Below are 20,955 nucleotides of genomic sequence, written 5' to 3'. Positions count from 1 at the left end.
TTCACCAATGGTCTGCTCAACAGTAATGGTATTTCACTAGATACTATGTCCGTGCTGATGAAACAATTGACTCCAGCTATCTTACAGGGAATCGCTACCCTTTTTAAAGATTTCAGGGTATTATCATCTCCAAATCCAAGACTGGTGGAACTCTCAAGCTCCTTAACCTCATTCCAGCTCTTGTCATTTAAGGAGTCCAGGTGGCATTTTAACCAGTCTATTCCACAGACTGTATACGTGCATCCACTATCTAGCACTGCACAGTTGAAGGACTCTGCAACCAAGACATTCATCACTGGGCTGAAACCTCTTGTAACTAACACAATGCCCTCTCTTTGGTCAATATCTCCATCTTCTCCTGACTCATGTTTAATTTCAAACACCTTATTATATCAGTTAGGACAGTTAATTGCGTAATGGTATTTTGAATTACATCTAAAACACCAATTGACCACACCCTGGGCATTTCTGGGATTCACTCTTTTTGAAATTCCCTAATTATTTTCTCCTGCCATAATTGTCCAAGGTGTTTCTGTCCTCATTGTCTCTAGTTACAAATCTCCATTCGCACTGATGCCTGTGTCCTGTTTCTAAAAAATCTCACCATCCATTAACATTGTATCCTCCATTACCACCGAATGGCTCATTTGCACGTGTGTGTGTGTGTTTCTTTCTGCAAATTTAACTCCTGTTAGAACTAGAAGCCTGTCCATATTCGATACTCTGGCACAGTCTAGTGGCTTAAATGTTAGCACTGATTGGGGAATTTCTACGTGGAACATTTGCAATCTTACGTATGATCTACTGAGTTCCATTATGTAATCTTCTATGGAATTATCCTCCAACTTTATAAATTTGTCAAAATCTGACCACACTTCATAAATCATCCTTTTGATAGATCTTATCCATAAAATCTAATAATGTTTCCAAACCTTCATCTGTGTTCAAATGCTCAGGCTCCAACTCAAAATACTTTGCACCTTATTTTGCTTTTGTACAGCAACGAAAGTGGCAAGGCCATTCCCGTTTTTTTCTTTGGCAAGGACGTAACCCATGTTCACATAGTTACTTCGTTCTTCTATTGTCCATAGGGTTCACTGTCCAAAACCATCAGTGGATAATCATACTCCAAAACTCTACATTTTGATTCAGCCATTCTCCAAAGTTACTCCAAACCACTCTTCTCAAAAGTTAACTCCAAATACAGTCTTTTGTCTGAAGAACGCTTAGTTTCCAATCTTTTACTTACAAGCAGCAACCATCCTCTGCTACCACTAATAAGGTCCAATAAATGTTTGGCAATAAAGGCTGAGACCAAGACTGGCTTCTTCAAACAGAGTTCTACATTTAGTGCATAAAATTCCACCCACAAACTTGTCTCACCTGTTATCCTTTTATACAACCAAATGGGTACCTAGGTTGTTAACTAATAATTAGCAATTGAACTCCTTTAACTGTTTCCTTCCCCCACAGCCAGTGTTGTGCACAATACAGTGCTCACCAGTGTTATGCATAATACAGCGCTCTACAGTGTTGTACATAATACAGTGCTCACCAGTGGTGTGCACAATACAGTGTTCTCCAGTGGTGTGCACAATACAGCGCTCTACAGTATTGTGCACAATACAGTGCTCTCCAGTGTGGTGCACAATACAGTGCTCTCCAGTGTGGTGCACAATACAGTGCTCTCCATTGCTTGCACAATACAGTGCTCTCCATTGCTTGCACAATACAGTGCTCTCCAGTGTTGTGCACAATACAGTGCTCTCCAGTGTGGTGCACAATACAGTGCTCTCCATTGCTTGCACAATACAGTGCTCTCCAGTGTGGTGCACAATACAGTGCTCTCCAGTGTGGTGCACAATACAGTGCTCTCCATTGCTTGCACAATACAGTGCTCTCCAGTGTTGTGCACAATACAGTGCTCTCCAGTGTTGTGCACAATACAGTGCTCTCCATTGCTTGCACAATACAGTGCTCTCCATTGCTTGCACAATACAGTGCTCTCCAGTGTTGTGCACAATACAGTGCTCTCCAGTGTTGTGCACAATACAGTGCTCGCCAGTGCTGTGCACCATACAGTGCTCGCCAGTGCTGTGCACCATACAGTGCTCGCCAGTGCTGTGCACCATACAGTGCTCGCCAGTGCTGTGCACCATACAGTGCTCGCCAGTGCTGTGCACCATACAGTGCTCGCCAGTGCTGTGCACCATACAGTGCTCGCCAGTGCTGGTCTGCATGATGAGGATACTCCTTAACCCAAAGCAGCAGTGTTAGAATCTGAGCCAGAGGCACAAGCGTCAAAAGGCCGCTCATTCTAGTTGGGAAATCGTTGGAAGCTTTCAGGAGCTCTTAGATTACAATTAATTGACCAATATTTTTCTTTGAACAGCTTGGAGCAACGTAAACTTTGGGAATTAAACAAGAAACAAAGGAAAATGTTCATCTTCATTCTTTAGCATTTGTTTGGGTGTATAAAGTTTGCTAAAAAAAAGTAATTTCTGTAACTCCTGGTCAGAGCCATGTCTGATTGGCACCCAGCTCTGTCCTGTTGGAGACAAACGCTTTGGATGAGATGTGAAAATGGATTCTCTGGCTGGACACTCTGTACCATTGGCACAGAAAATTTCTCTTCCTTCACAGCACATTGGTCTCTTCAGTGAGTAGGCGGAGTGCATTGACAGAAAGAGGCACCCCCCCAAACAATGCAATTTCAGTGGTCACGTGCTGAGTGAGTGAGAGGATTCTGCCAACTCCTATCCTTTCATCTTTATACAGGAGCAGAAGTTCTGCCAGCGCTATGACCAACTGATGGAAGCCTGGGAAAAGAAGATTGAACGGATTGAGAATAACCCGCGGCGAAGAGCCAAGGAAAACAAGGTGCGGGAATACTATGAACGTCAGTTTCCAGAGATTCGCAAACAGCGAGAGCTGCAGGAACGTATGCAAAGGTATAAAGAATTCAGACAACCTTTGATGTTCACAGTTTAAAACAAGAACTTGCTCGAATTATCATTTATCCATCATATAAACTCCAAACATACACTTGGGATGAAATACGTTGAGTGCAGAGTAGTCACTGAATATTTTACAGCCAATAAGAAAGGAAATCTACATTTTAAAGATTTCTTAATCTCGAGAATTCTGGATGCGTATTTTTGGCTCCAAAACATAAGGTAGAGTGGAACCCCGTAACTTGGAGTCACAGTTAATATTTTAACAAACATCAAGGGTTTCTGCTGAGATGCAAAGAAGACTTTTATAAATCAAAATAATTTCCTCGCTCCAAAGGGCAGTTGTCATGGGCAATTAGGGATGGGCAGTAAATGGTTGAATGAATAAAAAAAAAAACAAACATCTCAAAAAGCACAAAGCTTAACACTTGTGTTGTTTGATTTCTGAGAGGTCTGATTATATCTTGGGTAATTTTAGCAGGAGATTGACAGGCGTTAGTCAGTGTTGAACTCTACAGTGTCCAAATACCTCGATGCTCACACCAGAATTTTTTAATCATTATCCTTGTCGTGTACAGTTTGGAGCTTGCAGCCTTGGAACGTGTTTGAATAATGGGGGTAATTTGGTGATTTGGTACGCTATGCTGGACTCAGGGTCATGTTTATAAGGAGTTTGGATGTTGGCTGAGTTTCCACATTTCGCTACATGCTCACATTTCACTGCAACAGAGGATATCATTGTTTGACAGGCCTTGCTTTCATTTTGACCACATTGCAACACAAAAACAGCTGTGAGAAGGTGACAATTTACAGAGCATTTCAATGTAAGAAACAGCCCTGGGCTATACATCTGCTGTGGACATTGGTGAATCAAACTAAACATGAGATTTACTTGTTGTTGATGTGGTTTCTCAGCAGGGTGGGACAGAGGGGTTGCACCCTCTCAGCAACTGTCGCTCGGAGTGAGCACGAAATCTCCGAGATTATTCATGGACTTTCGGAACAAGAGGTGAGCTTTCACTTCACAGATATCTCAAACATTTACCACTACTATCACCTGGCGATTTGTCACAGGATGTTGTTTATAGCCCCAGGGGTTGTGAATAGCTGGAGAGCATAGAATTTACAGCTGGGAGCTGACTACACTGCGACAACTTGGTGTGAGCCAGTGAGGGTTGGGAACTCATTCACCAACTCCCCATCTCAGCAACATTGTCCCTCTCATGGGCACATGTGGCAGCTTTATAAACCCTCGCCACAAACAGAGGGCCAGGGAGTTCCAGACCTTCCATTGTCCAGAAATTGAAGATTAATCTCTCGGATGCTGCTAGGAGCAAACCCAAGACCCAGGTGTTAAAAGCAAATCTTTCCTCTTTGTCTTTGAATGTTTTCATTGATGAGTTTCTACAAAGCTTGGAGATTCTGAGGAAAGGAAGGACATTTACTGAAATAAATGATTACTGAACCAACACACTTGGTATGTTGAAGGTAGGCAGATTTTGGGGGAATGGGCTTTGAGGGGCTTTGGCCTCGTTGTAGCTGCTTATTTTTTACAGTGAGTGTTCATTGTAAAAATCAAGAAAACGTTGTTGTTGATCTCCCAAAACTGACAACTCTGACAGACTAATAACCCTGTCTAATTTCTCTGAAAACTGGAAATTTTTGATACAAACCTTCACAAGCCTCAGGAAAGCTCCTCATATCCCTCGTGACCTCGGTTTACTCTAACCTCGTGTTGTCAGAACAATTTGAAAAGCTCCTATTGCAGCCAGTCAGACAGCAGCAGATTGCTCCCAATGAGGGCAGCTCCCCTTTAAGAGGAGCAGGCTGATGCACTCCCTGCTGGCTGCTCGGACAGTCAGCAGCACAGGCCCCGCTCGGAGCAACACCAAAATCAGGGGAATGAGGAGACAGCCCCGAGGTTGTGTGCTGCCTGCCTCAATGGGATAGGGTTTGGACAGGTTGCAAAATGCAACCCTGTGCCCAAAAATGGGCTATAATCAATTTTCAGGCCGTTGTGTACATTGTGTATTCAGTGGCAGGGCTGTGCGTTGTTCACCATTATACAGGCAGCAAATTCCTACTGAAATCAGGTTCAACCCACACTTTGTTAATGCTCTTCCTACAAGAGGCAAGATCAATGAAGATGTTACATTCTTTTCCCTGCAGAACATTGAGAAGCAGATGCGACAATTGGCTGTTGTCCCACCAATGCTGTTTGATGCAGATCAACAACGCATTAAGTTTATCAACATGAATGGTTTAATGGAAGATCCCATGAAGGTTTACAAGGAACGTCAGCTCATCAACCACTGGGGAGATCAGGAGAAAGAGATTTTCAGAGAAAAGTAAGGACCAACAATCTCCCAGACCTCTGAACAAAAAGTTTTATATCTTAGATTTGTGATAGTTTAAAGGTGTTTGTTTACATTGACTGGCACAGGAGACATATCGAGGGACTCTTATCAAAACAATAGATACAAATTCCTTACACTATTGCTGCTAAAACTTAAAACATGTTCATTTAATGTAAGATACGTCTGGGAATTTTTACTGATTAAAATCCAACGGAGACATTTGGATCATCCACTCTGCACTTCTGGCTGAAGATTGTAGCAAATGCTTCAGCCTTATCTTTTGCACTGATGTGCTGGGCTCCCCCATCATTAAAGATGGGGATATTTGTGGAGCCACCTCCTCCAGTGAGTTGTTTAGTTGTCCACCACCATTCACGATTGGATGTGGCAGGACTACAGAGCTTAGATCTGATCCATTGGTTGTGGGATCGCTTAGCTCTGTCTATCACTTGCTGCTTATGTTATTCGGCACGCAAGTAGTCCTGTTTTATAGCTTCACCAGGTTGACACCTCATTTTTAGGTATGCCTGGTGTAGCTCCTGGCATGCCCTTCTGCACTCTTCGTTGAACCAGGGTTGATCCCCTGGCTTGATGGTAATGGTAAAGTGGGGGATATGCCGGGCCATGAGGTTACAGATTGTGTTCGAGTACAATTCTGCTGCTGCTGATGGCCCACAGTGCCTCATGGATGCCCAGTCTTGAGTTGGTAGATCTGTTTGAAATCTGTCCCATTTAGCACAGCGGTAATGTCACACAACACGATGGAGGGCATCCTCAATGTGAAGGTGGGACTTCGTCTCCATAATGACTGTGTGGTGGTCACCCCTACCGATACTGTCATGGACAGATGCATCTGCGGCAGACAGGTTGGTGAGGATGAAGTCAAGTATGTTTTTCCCTCTTGTTGGTTCCCTCACCACCTGCCGCAGACCCAGTCTAGCAGCTATGTCCTCTAGGACTCGGCCAGCTCGGTCAGTCGTGGTGCTACTGAGCCACTCTCGGTGATGGATATTGAAGTCCCCCACCCAGAGTACATTCTGCACCCTTGCCACCCTCAGTGCTTCCTCCAAGTGATGTTCAACATGGAGGAGCACTGAATCATCAGTTGAGGGAGGGCGGTATGTGGTAATCAGCAGGAGGTTTCCTTGCCCATGTTTGACCTGATGCCATGAGACTTCATGGGGTCCGGAGTCGATGTTGAGGACTCCCAGGGCAACTCTCTCCCGACTGTATACCATTGTGTCACCACCTCTGCTGGGTCTGTCCTGCTTGTGGGACAGGACATACCCAGGGATCGTGATGGTGGTGTCTGGGACATTATCTGTAAGGTATGATTCCGTGAGGATGACTATGTCAGGCTGTTGCTTGAATAGTCTGTGAGACAGCTCTCCCAATTTTGGCACTAGCCCCCAGATGTTAGTAAGGGGGACTTTGCAGGGTTGACAGGGCTGAGTTTGCCATTGTCGTTTCCGGTGCCTAGGTCGATGCCGGGTGGTCCGTCCGGTTTCATTCCTTTTGGACTTTGTAGTGGTTTGATACAACTGAGGGCCTTGCTCGGCTGTTTCAGAGTCAACCACATTGCTGTGGGTCTGGTGTCATGTGGAGGCCAGACCAGGTAAGGATGGCAGATTTCCTTCTCCAAAGGACATTAGTGAACCAGATGGGTTTTTCTAGCAATCAACAATAGCTCCATGGATTCGAACCCAGGTTCCCAGAGCGTTACCCTGGGTGTCTGGATTACTGGTCCAGTGACAATACCACTACACCATTGCCTCCCCACCCTCCTCTGTTTTTAGATGGAGAGGAAATGTCATGTCTCATTGATCAGGGTAGGTTTATTCAGACAGGAATGGTGGAAGTTTCGATCACACAGTATGTTTGGCAGCTGAGACCAGCCAGTTACTGCCTGTTGTTAGACAGATGCTTACAATCTAAAGGTGCTTAGAACAATTGGAATTGGAAAGACCTCAATTCAGCTCTGAGATATGGAATAACAAAGAACAAAGAAAAGTACAGCACAGGATCAGGCCCTTCGGCCCTCCAAGCCTGCGCCGATCATATTGCCCATCAACTAAAACATTTTGCACTTCCGGCGTCCGTATCCCTCTATTCCCATCCTATTCATGTATTTGTCAAGCTGCCTCTTAAACACCACTATCGTACCTGCTTCCACCACCTCCTCTAGCAGCGAATTCCAGACACTCACTACCCTCTGCGTAAAAAACTTGCCCCGCACATCTCCTCTATAGATTTCTCCTCTCACCTTAAATCTATGTCCCCTAGTAATTGACCCTTCCACCCTGGGAAAAAGCTTCTGACTATCTACTCTGTCCGTGCCACTCATAATTTTGTAAACTTCTATCAAGTTGCTCCTCAATCTCCATCGCTCTAGTGAGAACAATTCGAGTTTCTCGCCAACCTCTCCTCATAACTAATAACCTCCAGACCAGGCAGCATCCTGGTAAACCTCCTCTGCACCCTCTCCAATGCCTCCATATCCTTCTGGTAATGTGGTGACCAGAATTGCACGCAATATTCCAAGTGTGGCCTAACCAAGGTTCTATACAGCTGCAGCATGACTTCCCAGCTTTTATACTCAATACCCCTGCCAATGAAGGCAAGCATGCCCTATGCCTTCCTGACTACCTTATCCACCTGCGTTGCCACTTTCAGTGACCTGTGGACCTGTACACCCATATCCCTCTGCCCGTCGATGCACTTAAGGGTTCTGCCATTTACTGTATAATTCCTGCCTGTATCAGACCTTCCAAAATGCATTACCTCATATTTGTCCGGATTAAACTCCATCTGCCATTTCTCCGCCCAAGTCTCCAACCAATCTATATCCCGTTGTATCCTTTGACAATCCTCTTCACTATCTGCAACTCCTCCAACCTTAGTGTGGTCTGCAAACTTACTAATTAGCCCAGTTACATTTTCCTCCAAATCATTTACGTACACTACAAACAGCAAAGGTCCCAGCACTGATCCCTGCGGAACTCCACTAGTCACAGCTCTCCATTCAGAAAAGCACCCTTCCAATTCTGTATCCATCTTGCCAACTAACCTCTGATCCCTTGCGACTTTACCTTCTGTACCAGTCTGCCATGAGGGACCTTGTCAAAGGCCTTACTGAAATCCATGTAGATAACATCCACTGCCCTTCCATTGTCGATCATCTTTGTCACTTCCTCGAAAAACTCGATCAAATTAGTGAGACACGACCTCCCCTTCATAAAACCATGCTGCCTCTCACTAATACGCCCATTTGCTTCCAAATGGTGGTAAATCCTGTCACGAAGAATCTTCTCCAATAATTTCCCTACCACTGACGTAAGGCTCACCGGCCTGTAATTTCCTGGATTATCCCTGCTACCCTTCTTAAACAATGGAACAACATTGGCCATTCTCCAGTCCTCTGGGACCTCACCCGTAGCAAGTGAGGATACAAAGATTACTGTCAAGGCCCCAGCAATCTCCTCCCTTACCTCCCTCAGTACTCTGGGGTAGATCCCATCTGGCCCTGGGAACCTATCCACCTTAATATTCTTCAAGATGCCTAACACCTCTCTTTTGATCTCAACACGATCCAGGCTATCTACACACTCTTCCCTAGACAAATCGACCGCTAAGTAATTCTCTTTGGTGAACACTGATGAGAAGTATTCATTTAGTATCTCTCTCATTTCTTCTGGCTCCACACACAGATTCCCACCTCTGTCCCTGAGTGGGTCTACCCTTTCCCTGGCTACCCTCTTGTTTTTTACATATGTATAAAAGGCCTTGGGATTTTCCTTAATCCCGGTTGCCAGTGACTTTTCATGACCCCTTTTAGCCCTCCTGACTCCTTGCTTAAGTTTCTTCCTACTTTCTTTATATTCTCCACGGGCTTCATCTGTTCCCAGCCTTCTAGCCCTTACGAATGCTTCCCTTTTCTTTTTGACTAATCTCACAATATCCTTCGTTATCCAAGGTTCCTGAAACTTGCCATACTTATCCTTCATCCTAGCAGGAACATGCGGGTCCTGAATTCTTATCAACTGACGTTTGAAAGCCCCCCACATGTCAGTTGTTGATTTGCCCTCAAACATCCGCCTCCAGTCTAGATTCCTCAGTTCCTGCCTAATATTGTTATAATTAGCCTTCCCCCAATTAAGCACCTTAACCCGAGGACTCCTGTTATCCTTATCCACCAGTACCTTGAAACTTACTGAATTATGGTCACTTTTCCCGAAATGCTCTCCTACTGAAACTTTGACCACCTGGCTGGGTTCATTCCCTAATACCAGGTCCAGTATTGCCCCTTCCCTAGTTGGACTGTCTACATATTGTCTCAGGAAGCCCTCCTGGATGCATCTTACAAATTCTGCACCATCCAAATCCCTAGCACTAAGTGATTCCCAGTCAATATAGGGAAAGTTAAAATCACCCACCACTACATCCCTATTTCTTTTACATCTTTCCAAAATCTGCCTATATAACTGTTCCTCAATCTCCTGCCGGCAATTGGGAGGCCTATAATAAACCCCAACATTGTGACTGCACCCTTCCTATTCCGGAGCTCTACCCATATTGCCTCGCTGCATGAGCCCTCCGAGGTGTCCTCCTGTCGTACAGCTGTGATATTCACCTTAACCAGCAGTGCAACTCCCCCACCTCTTCTACATCCCTCTCTATCCTGCCTGAAACATCTAAATCCTGGAACGTTTATCTGCCAATCCTGTCCATCCTTCAACCAAGTCTCTGTAATAGCAATAACATCATAGTCCCAAGTACTAATCCAAGCTCTAAGCTCATCTGCCTTGCCTGTTATACTTCTCGCATTGAAACAAATGCATTTCAGACCCTCTGTCCCACTGTGTTCAGTAATTTCTCCCTGCCTGTCCTTCCTCTTAGTCCTACTGGCCATATTCACTGGTTCCCAGTTTTTTATTTCACCTGCTGACCTATTGCTCTGGTTCCCACCCCCCTGCCATACTAGTTTAAACCCTCCCGAGTGACATTAGCAAACCTCGCAGCCAGGATATTGGTGCCCCTCCAGTTTAGATGCAACCCGTCCTTCTTGTACAGATCCCACCTGCCCCGGAAGAGATCCCAATGATCCAGATATCGGAAACCCTCCCTCCTATACCATCTGTTCACCCATGTGTTCAGCTGCACTATCTTCCGATTTCTAGCCTCACTGACACGTGGCACAGGGAGTAATCCTGAGATTACAACCCTAGAGGTCCTGTTTTTTTAACTTTCTGCCTAACTCCCTGAACTCCCGCTGCAGGACCTCGTCACTCTTCCTGCCTACGTTGTTAGTACCAATGTGTACCACGACCTCTGGCTGTTCTCCCCCCACCTTCAGAATGTCCCGTACCCGATCAGAGACATCCTGGACCCTGGCACCAGGGAGGCAACATACCATCCTGGTGTCTCTTTCACGACCACAGAAGCGCCTATCTGAGCCCCTGACTATAGAGTCCCCTATGACAATTGCTCTTCTGTGCTTTGACCCCCCCCTGCTGAACAGCAGAGACAGCCGTGGTGCCACTGCTCAGGCTGCTGCTGTTGTTTTCCCCTGATAGGCCATCCCCCCAAAAATATCCTAAACGGTATACCTGTTAGAGAGGGGGACAGCCACAGGGGATTTCTGCACTGCCTGCCCCTTCCTTCAGAGCTAAAGAGAAACATGCCACCCAGTGACTAGTTACCCACCAACTTCACAATCTGAATCTAGTGATTGTAATGGAAACCGGGAGCAGTGACAGTGTTTGTACAATGTACAATGGGAAAGCATTTCATGGATTGTCCCAGAGGTTGGATTGGCAATGGTGAGGGATTCTGAATGCACATAGAAAGGTGGAAAACCCAACATTGATGTTGACGACATTGACTTTCACCCCCAGGTTCATTCAACACCCGAAGAATTTTGGACACCTGACAACATTTCTGGAGAGAAAGGTCAGTCGGGGATTTTGTAATTTAATTCCATGTTCTTTCATCATGTTTACAGACATGATTTGGAATATGGAAAACGAGATAAGACGGGCTGTAGTTTTGATGTACAGTTTGAGTATTCATTATCCCAAACCCTCGGAGCCGATTGCGATTTGGATTTCAGCTAAGTTTGGTGTTTGGATACTGCATATAGGCCTAGGCCTACTGATATTCCAAAGGCCAAAGCCTAGGGGCTATAGTCTAAAGGCGAGAAGAGAAGCTGCAAACAGAAAACAACAGGTAAAGAAAAGCTGACAACATCCCGTTCAAGCATTCCAGTTACTCACATTGGAAATGGTGAAAGGCTTTATCTGAACGTGTCTCAGGCAAAATATATGAATTGTTTCAGAAAAATCACTTTGTTTTGTATGCAGCACAGTTCATGTTTTATTTTCAATATCAGATGAATGCTTACTGATAGATTAGGGAGATTGTAACAAAGTTCATTCTGTTTAGCCTCCCCATACACCAACCTGTTCAAGCTCCTGTGCTTTAACTTTAATTGGTCAGCAAGGTTCGCATTGAGTACGGACAAAAAACTTCCCACACTAAAGTACAGGTGCGGTCAGCGAGGGTTGTGTCAGCTCAGGACATGTCGTCTGAGGCTACTGACTTCCCATGCTGAGGATCGATGGGTGAGATTCGAAAACAGTGTGGTTTTTGGATGTTTTCAGTTTTCGGACTCATGAATAAAGGATAGTCAACCTGTAAATGGGCTGTAAAAATGGACATGAATTAGGCAGTGCAGGGTGTGAGGTTACGGTGTAACTGCGATCAGGCAGTGCAGTGTGTGAGGTTACGGTGTAACTGTGATCAGGCAGTGCAGTGTGTGAGGTTACTGTGTAACTGTGATCCGACTGTGTGCAGTATGTGAGGTTGCAGTGTAACTGTGATCAGGCAGTGCACTGTGTGAGGTTGCAGTGTAACTGATCAGGCAGTGCAGTGTGTGAGGTTACGGTGTAACTGCGATCCGACTGTGTGCAGTGTGTGAGGTTGCAGTGTAACTGTGATCCGACTGTGTGCAGTGTGTGAGGTTACGGTGTAACTGCGATCAGGCAGTGCAGTGTGTGAGGTTACTGTGTAACTGTGATCCGACTGTGTGCACTGTGTGAGGTTGCAGTGTAACTGTGATCAGGCAGTGAAGTGTGTGAGGTTACGGTGTAACTGATCAGGCAGTGCAGTGTGTGAGGTTACGGTGTAACTGCGATCAGACAGTGCAGTGTGTGAGGTTACGGTGTAACTGATCAGGCAGTGCAGTGTGAGAGGTTACGGTGTAACTGCAATCAGGCAGTGCAGTGTGTGAGGTTGCAATGTAACTGTGATCCGACTGTGCAGTGTGAGAGTTTACGGTGTAACTGATCAGGCAGTGCAGTGTGTGAGGTTACGGTGTAACTGCGATCAGGTAGTGCAGTGTGTGAGGTTATGGTGGAACTGCGATCAGGCAGTGCAGTGCGTGAGGTTACGGTGTAACTGCGATCAGGCAGTGCGTGAGGTTACGGTGTAACTGCGATCAGGCAGTGCAGTGTGTGAGGTTACGGTGTAACTGCGATCAGGCAGTGCAGTGTGTGAGGTTACGGTCTAACTGATCCGACTGTGTGTAGTGTGTGAGGTTGCAGTGTAACTGATCGTGCAGTGCGTGAGGTTACGGTGTAACTGCGATCAGGCAGTGCAGTGTGTGAGGTTACGGTGTAACTGCGATCAGGTAGTGCAGTGTGTGAAGTTACGGTGTAACTGATCCGACTGTGTGTAGTGTGTGAGGTTGCAGTGTAACTGATCAGGCAGTGCAGTGCGTGAGGTTACGGTGTAACTGCGATCAGGCAGTGCAGTGCGTGAGGTTACGGTGTAACTGCGATCAGGTAGTGAGGTTACGGTGTAACTGCGATCAGGCAGTGCAGTGCGTGAGGTTACGGTGTAACTGCGATCAGGCAGTGCAGTGCGTGAGGTTACGGTGTAACTGCGATCAGGCAGTGCAGTACGTGAGGTTACGGTGTAATTGCGATCAGGCAGTGCAGTGTGTGAGGTTACGGTGTAACTGCGATCAGGCAATGCAGTGTGTGAGGTTACGGTGTAATTGCGATCAGGCAGTGCAGTGTGTGAGGTTACGGTATAATTGCGATCAGGCAGTGCAGTGTGTGAGGTTACGGTGTAACTGCGATCAGACAGTGCAGTGCGTGAGGTTACGGTGTAACTGCGATCAGGCAGTGCAGTGCGTGAGGTTACGGTGTAACTGCGATCAGGCAGTGCAGTGCGTGAGGTTACGGTGCAACTGCGATCAGGCGGTGCAGTGCGTGAGGTTACGGTGCAACTGCGATCAGGCGGTGCAGTGCGTGAGGTTACGGTGCAACTGCGATCAGGCGGTGCAGTGCGTGAGGTTACGGTGTAACTGCGATCAGGCGGTGCAGTGCGTGAGGTTACGGTGTAACTGCGATCAGGCGGTGCAGTGCGTGAGGTTACGGTGTAACTGCGATCAGGCGGTGCAGTGCGTGAGGTTACGGTGTAACTGCGATCAGGCGGTGCAGTGCGTGAGGTTACGGTGTAACTGCGATCAGGCAGTGCAGTGTGTGAGGTTACGGTGTAACTGCGATCAGGCAGTGCAGTGCGTGAGGTTACGGTGTAACTGCGATCAGGCAGTGAGGTTACGGTGTAACTGCGATCAGGCAGTGCAGTGTGTGAGGTTACGGTGTAACTGCGATCAGGCAGTGCAGTGCGTGAGGTTACGGTGTAACTGCGATCAGGCAGTGCAGTGCGTGAGGTTACGGTGTAACTGCGATCAGGCAGTGCAGTGCGTGAGGTTACGGTGTAATTGCGATCAGGCAGTGCAGTGTGTGAGGTTACGGTGTAACTGCGATCAGGCAGTGCAGCGTGTGAGGTTACGGTGTAATTGCGATCAGGCAGTGCAGTGTGTGAGGTTACGGTGTAACTGCGATCAGGCAGTGCAGTGCGTGAGGTTACGGTATAATTGCGATCAGGCAGTGCAGTGTGTGAGGTTACGGTGTAACTGCGATCAGACAGTGCAGTGCGTGAGGTTACGGTGTAACTGCGATCAGGCAGTGCAGTGTGTGAGGTTACGGTGTAACTGCGATCAGGCATTGCAGTGTGTGAGGTTACGGTGTAACTGCGATCAGACAGTGCAGTGCGTGAGGTTACGGTGTAACTGCGATCAGGCAGTGCAGTGCGTGAGGTTACGGTGTAACTGCGATCAGGCAGTGCAGTGCGTGAGGTTACGGTGTAACTGCGATCAGACAGTGCAGTGCGTGAGGTTACGGTGTAACTGCGATCAGGCAGTGCAGTGCGTGAGGTTACAATGCTGAGAAGTACAAATTTTGTAATTTATAAATATATATTACAGACAAACTGGAAATATTTTTCTTCCATTTGCAGAAAGTTGCCGATTGTGTCCTTTACTATTATCTGTCTAAAAAGAGTGAGAATTATAAGGCACAGCTGAGACGGAACTATCGTCGCAGAGGAAGGAGCCAGGTGAGTAAGAGGGAGAACCTCAGTCACTCCTGGTGTGAGTGTGGAATTCATTAGCTTCTCTCCATTTCTTTCGAAGCAGTTAATCTATAGCTGTGCATTGATTAATTGAGACGCTGGGATGTTAATTACTTTTTTATTTTTGTCTATTTTGGAATCTAGAATCAGGTCATGTTCACCAAGATGGTGCAGCATTGCCACCTTGTGGGTTACAGGCAACATTGACCTTCACTTGTGACCAATTCAGTTATTTTCTCTTGAGCAATTTACCTCTATAACCCTGCCAGCTCATTTCCTTCTGCAGTTACTGAGGCAGTGTAAGATTTTATTCAACTTTCAGCAATAACTTTGCATGATTCACAACCTAGATGTTTTTTTCAACAACAAACGTTAATATATATTTAATTAGTAAAGTAATGGAAGGGGTCATCAACAGTGCCATCAAGCAGCACTGACTTAGCAATAACCTGCTCACTGATGACCAGTTTGGGTTCCGCCAGGGCCACTCAGCTCCCGACCTCATTACAGCCTTGGTTCAAACATGGACATAAGAGCTGAACTCCCGAGGTGAGGTGAGAGTGACTGCCCTTGACATCAAGGCAGCATTTGACCGAGTGGCATCAAGGAGCCCTAGCAAAACTGGAGTCAATGGGAATCAGGGGGAAAACTCTCAGCTGGTTGGAGTCATACCTAGCACAAAGGAAGATGGTTGTGGTTGTTGGAGGTCAATCATCTCAGTCCCAGGGCATCACTGCAGGAGTTCCTCAGGGTAGTGTCCTCAGCCCAACCATCTTCAGCTGCTTCATCAATGACCTTCCATGATAAGGTCAGAAGTGGGGATGTTCGCTGATGATTGCACAATGTTCAGCACCATTCGTGACTCCTCAGATACTGAAGCAGTCCATGTCCAAATGCAGCAAGACCTGGACAATATCCAGGCTTGGGCTGACAAGTGGCAAATAACATTCGCGCCACACAAGTGTCAGGCAATGACCATCTCCAACAACAGAGAATCTAACCATTGCCCCTTGATGTTCAATGGCATTACCATCACTGAATCCCCCACTATCAACATCTTGGGGGGTTACCATTGACCAGAAACTGAACTAGCTATATAAATACTGTGGCTACAAGAGCAGGTCAGAGGCTAGGAATCCTGTGGCAAGTAACTCACCTCCTGACTCCCCAAAACCTGTCCACCATCTACAAGGCACAAGTCAGGAGTGTGATGGAATACTCCCCACTTGCCTGGATTAGAAGCTAGGAGCAGGAGAAGGCCATTCAGCCCTTTGAGCCTGCTCTGCTATTCAATATGATCATGGCTGATCCTCTATCTCAACGCCGTACTCTCGCTTTCTCTCTATACCCCCTGATGCCCCTAATATCCAAAACATTATCAATTTTTTTCTTGAATATACTCAGTGACCCGGTCTCCACAGCCTCTGTCGGTTCTTTTTTATTCATTTATGGGATGTGGATGTCACTGGCTAGGCCAGCATTTATTGTCCATCCCTAATTGTCCTAGTTCAGAGGGCATTTTTTTTTAAGAGTCAACCACATTGCTGTGGGTCTGGAGTCACATGTAGGCCAGACCAGGTAAGAAAGGCAGATTTCCTTCCCTAAAGGACATTAGTGAACCAGATGGGTTTTTACAACAATGGACAATGGTTTCATGGTCATCATCAGACTTTTAATTCCAGATTTTTATTGAATTCAAATTTCACTATCTGCCGTGGTGGGATTCCAACCCGGGTCCCCAGAGTATTACTCTGGGTCTCAGGATTACTAGTCTAGTGACAATACCGCTATGCTACTGCCTCCACCGGTTAACCACCCTCTGAGTGAAGAAATTTTCCCTCATCTCAGTCCTAAATGGCCTGCCCCGTCTCCTGAGACTGTGGCCCCTGATTCTAGACTCCCCAACCAGGGGAAACATCCTCCCTGCATCCAGTCTGTCCAGCCCTGTTAGAATTGTATACGTTTCAATCAGATCCCCTCTCATTCTTCTAAACTCTAGTGAATACAGACCCAGTCGAACCAATCTCTCCTCATATGACAGTCCTGCCATCCCCGATAACAGCCTAGTGAACCTTTGCTGCACTCCCTCTATGGCAAGTATATCCTTCCTTAGGTAGGGAGACCAAAACTGCACGCATGAGTGTATCTCCCACAGCACTCAAGAAGCTTGACATCGTCCAGGACAAAGCAGCCGCTTGATTGGCACCACATCCACAAACATTCACTCCCTCCACCACCGACGCACAGTAGCAGCAGTGTGTGTACCATCTACAAGATGCACTGAAGGAATTCACCAAGGCTCCTTCGACAGCACCTTCCAAACCCATGACCACTACCATTTAGAAGGACAAGGGTAGCAGACACATGGGAACACCACCACCTGGAAGTTCCTCTCCAAGTAACTCACCATCCTGACTTGGAAATATATCCCCGTTCCTTCACTGTCGCTGGGTCAAAATCCTGGAACTCCCTCCGTAACAGCACTGTGGGTGGAGCTCCGAGTAAATCCACCACTCACCATGAAGCTGTTAGTGATGAGGTGTTGCAGGCTCTTGGAGAAAGGGAGAAGTGATGAGCTCTAGATTGCTCTCACCATGCTGGTGTATTTGTTTTGATGTGTTAGTTGTTTGGGACCAGTCTTTATGAAGCTGTTGTCCATTTTACTGGCCTTTTGGTGGAACTGGTTGTGGCAGATCTGTTGCTGATTCTGTAGAAAGTGTTCTTTATAAGACTGAATCTGATTGATGAACTTGTATAGTGGAGGCAATGGAAATGGTCTTGTTAAAGAGGAGGTTTTATTGGTTTAGCGATCTCGTCACATTTTGTAACTGTGCCTGTTATGCAGTGTAGCAGCCAGTAGTGCTAACTGAAGGCTGATGTGTCTGTGAATCCACTTATAAACTCACTCTATGTAACTAACGATGATTGATTCAGAAAAGCACAGAGGTCACACAACCTGGGAAGTTTAAACCTCAGGAAAGACAATGAAAAAGCAGCTTGATGTTTCATGGGATTCCTTTAACACAAGTTGCACAAAACTCCCACACCCTTGTGTTTTGCGGCTGAGTCTGTGGATTTGGTAAAATGAGTATTTCATTCTCTATGTGTGAGAGAAGCAGCAGTGAACACTGATGCATGTTTGTGACAGATTCCTGATATTGAAGCAATGTTTCACAATGTGGGCAGAGTTTGGGAAACCTGACACTTTGATACACAGCCAGGTATGGGTATGAGAGTGAGAGGGAGGGTTAGCCTCGAGGGGAACGAGTGTTGTAGACCCGGTTAGTCTGTGTGACACAGTGCAGCTCTCTCTAAAACAGAAATCACTGCACGTCAATACAAGATCAGGGTTAGCCTCGAGGGGAGCGAGAGTTGTAGACCCGGTTAGTCTGTGTGACACAGTGCAGCGCTCTCTAAAACAGAAATCACTGCACGTCAATACAGGATCAGACTTTGTGAGAGGGAATCAAAATACCAAAAAGAGATGTTTGGTTTTAGTTTTGTGTTTGCTGCTGGCAGACAGGAGAAGCTCATTTCATTCCGATTATTGACACCTCAGATAGTTAACTCAAGGGAACTCCAGCTTTAACAGGAAATTTATTCTCTATATGTTCAGGGGAGCTGCATTAGTTGAGAATGTTAGTGACCAAGGGGCAGAGTGCGTTCTGGAAAAGGATGAGAGAGGGATAGAAAGGAAGGAAGACGTACTTGCATTTATATAGCACTTTTCATGACTACCAGATGTCTCAAACACTTTAATTGATTCATTCATGGAAGGTGTGTGACACTGGTTGGCCAGCATTTATTGCCCAGCCCTAATTGCCCTTGAGAAGATGGTGGGGAGCTGCCTCCCTGAACAGCCAATGAAGTATTGTTTGAAGTGTAGCCACTGTTGTAATGTGGGAAATGCAGCAGCCAATTTGTGCAAATGAAGATCTTGCAAACAGCCACCTGAAAATGACCAGGTAATCTGTTTTTTCCCTGTGATGTGACTGAGGGATAAATATAGGCCAGGATATTGGGGGAAAGCTCCGCTGCTCTTCGAAATAGTGCATGGAATCTTTTACATTCTCCTGAACAAACAGGGCGGGGGGGGCCTCGATTTAATGTCTCAACTGAAAGACGGCACCTCCATCAATGCAGCACTCCGTCAGAACTGACCCTCTGACAGTGCGGCACTCCCTCCGTTCTGACCCTCCAACAATGCGGCACTCCCTCTGTACTGAGCCTGCGACAGTGCAGCACTCCCTCAGTACTGACCCTCCATCAATGCAGCACTCCGTCAGAACTGACCCTCTGACGGTGCGGCACTCCCTCAGAACTGACCCTCTGACGGTGCGGCACTCCGTCAGAACTGACCCTCTGACAGTGCGGCACTCCCTCAGAACTGACCCTCTGACGGTGCGGCACTCCCTCAGAACTGACCCTCTGATGGTGCGGCACTCCCTCAGGACTCACCCTCCGACAGTGCAGCACTCCCTCAGAACTGACCCTCCGACAGTGCAGCACTCCCTCAGAACTGACCCTCCGACAGTGCAGCACTCCCTCAGTACTGACCCTCTGACAGTGCAGCACTCCCTCAGAACTGACCCTCCGAGAGTGCAGCACTCCCTCATTACTGACCCTCTGACAGTGCAGCACTCCCTCAGTACTGACCCTCTGACAGTGTAGCACTCCCTCAGAACTCACCCTCCGACAGTGCAGCACTCCCTCAGAACTGACCCTCTGACAGTGCAGCAGTCCCTCAGAACTGACCCTCCGACAGTGCAGCACTCCCTCAGTACTGACCCTCTGACAGTGCAGCACTCCCTCAGTACTGACCCTCCGACAGTGCAGCACTCCCTCAGTACTGACCCTGCGACAGTGCAGCACTCCCTCAGTACTGACCCTGCGACAGTGCAGCACTCCCTCAGTACTGACCCTCTGACAGTGCAGCACTCCTTCAGTACTGACCCTCTGATGGTGCGGCACTCCTTCAGTACTGACCCTCTGACGGTGCGGCACTCCGTCAGTACTGACCCTCCGACAGTGCGGCACTCCCTCCGTTCTGACCCTCCAACAATGCGGCACTCCCTCTGTACTGAGCCTGCGACAGTGCAGCACTCCCTCAGTACTGACCCTCCAACAATGCAGCACTCCCTCAGTACTGAGCCTGCGACAGTGCAGCACTCCCTCAGTACTGACCCTGCGACAGTGCAGCACTCCCTCAGTACTCACCCTGCGACAGTGCAGCACTCCCTCAGTACTCACCCTGCGACAGTGCAGCACTCCCTCAGTACTGACCCTCCGACAGTGCGGCACTCCCTCAGTACTCACCCTGCGACAGTGCAGCACTCCCTCAGTACTGACCCTCTGACATTGCAGCACTCCCTCAGTACTGACCCTGCGACAGTGCAGCACTCCCTCAGTACTGACCCTCTGACAGTGCAGCACTCCCTCAGTACTGACCCTCTGACAGTACAGCACTCCCTCAGAACTGACCCTCCGACAGTGCAGCACTCCCTCAGTACTGACCCTCGGACAGTGCAGCACCCCCTCAGTACTGACCCTCTGACAGTGCGGCACTCCCTCAGTACTGACCCTCTGACAGTGTAGCATTTCCCACACCCTTCAACTTGTACATCATCCTCATCACATTCAGCACCAACTCATTTTAAAATACTGACTCAGAACTGTAACTGTAAAATCTGCCCACCTGTATTTCAGGAGGTTACATTCTACAACCCGTACAACATGGGGAGCAGCTGTAAGTGAACGCAGACCACTTTACCCTGGGAGAGCAGGGGGAAATGTGAATTCCAAATTCCAATTATTGAACTGTCTCTTGGAGTAATGGGGAAAGTGAGAATTCTCCCTCAGTGTCACTGTTGGACACACAGTGGGTCAGATAGCTGTATCAGTGTCACTGTTGGTCACACAGTGGGTCTGATAGCTGTATCAGTGTCACTGTTGGTCAGACAGTGGGTCAGATAGCTGTATCAGTGTCACTGTTGGTCACACAGTGGGTCTGATAGCTGTATCAGTGTCACTGTTGGTCACACAGTGGGTCAGATAGCTGTATCAGTGTCACTGTTGGTCACACAGTGGGTCTGATAGCTGTATCAGTGTCACTGTTGGTCACACAGTGGGTCTGATAGCTGTGTCAGTGTCACTGTTGGTCAGAC

The 20,955-nt window shown here is 47.2% G+C and overlaps 1 protein-coding gene across 1 annotated transcript in view; it reads left to right on the top strand.

Annotated features, from left to right (window-relative positions):
* ncor2 (nuclear receptor corepressor 2) overlaps positions 1 to 20,955 on the top strand; it is a 278,572-nt gene that overhangs the window by 111,451 nt on the left and 146,166 nt on the right. Inside the window, exons 10-14 of the mRNA XM_078554604.1 lie at positions 2,779 to 2,951; positions 3,870 to 3,963; positions 5,124 to 5,302; positions 11,206 to 11,260; positions 14,678 to 14,776. Of these exons, the coding sequence (XP_078410730.1) occupies positions 2,779 to 2,951; positions 3,870 to 3,963; positions 5,124 to 5,302; positions 11,206 to 11,260; positions 14,678 to 14,776 (600 nt within the window). The remainder of the gene's footprint in view (positions 1 to 2,778; positions 2,952 to 3,869; positions 3,964 to 5,123; positions 5,303 to 11,205; positions 11,261 to 14,677; positions 14,777 to 20,955) is intronic.

The sequence above is a fragment of the Cetorhinus maximus genome, chromosome 12, assembly GCF_964194155.1.
Source record: "Cetorhinus maximus chromosome 12, sCetMax3.hap1.1, whole genome shotgun sequence".
Lineage (NCBI taxonomy): Eukaryota > Metazoa > Chordata > Chondrichthyes > Lamniformes > Cetorhinidae > Cetorhinus > Cetorhinus maximus.
The sequence above is the reverse complement of the archived record's forward strand: the minus strand, read 5'-3'. Positions and strand labels throughout refer to the sequence as shown.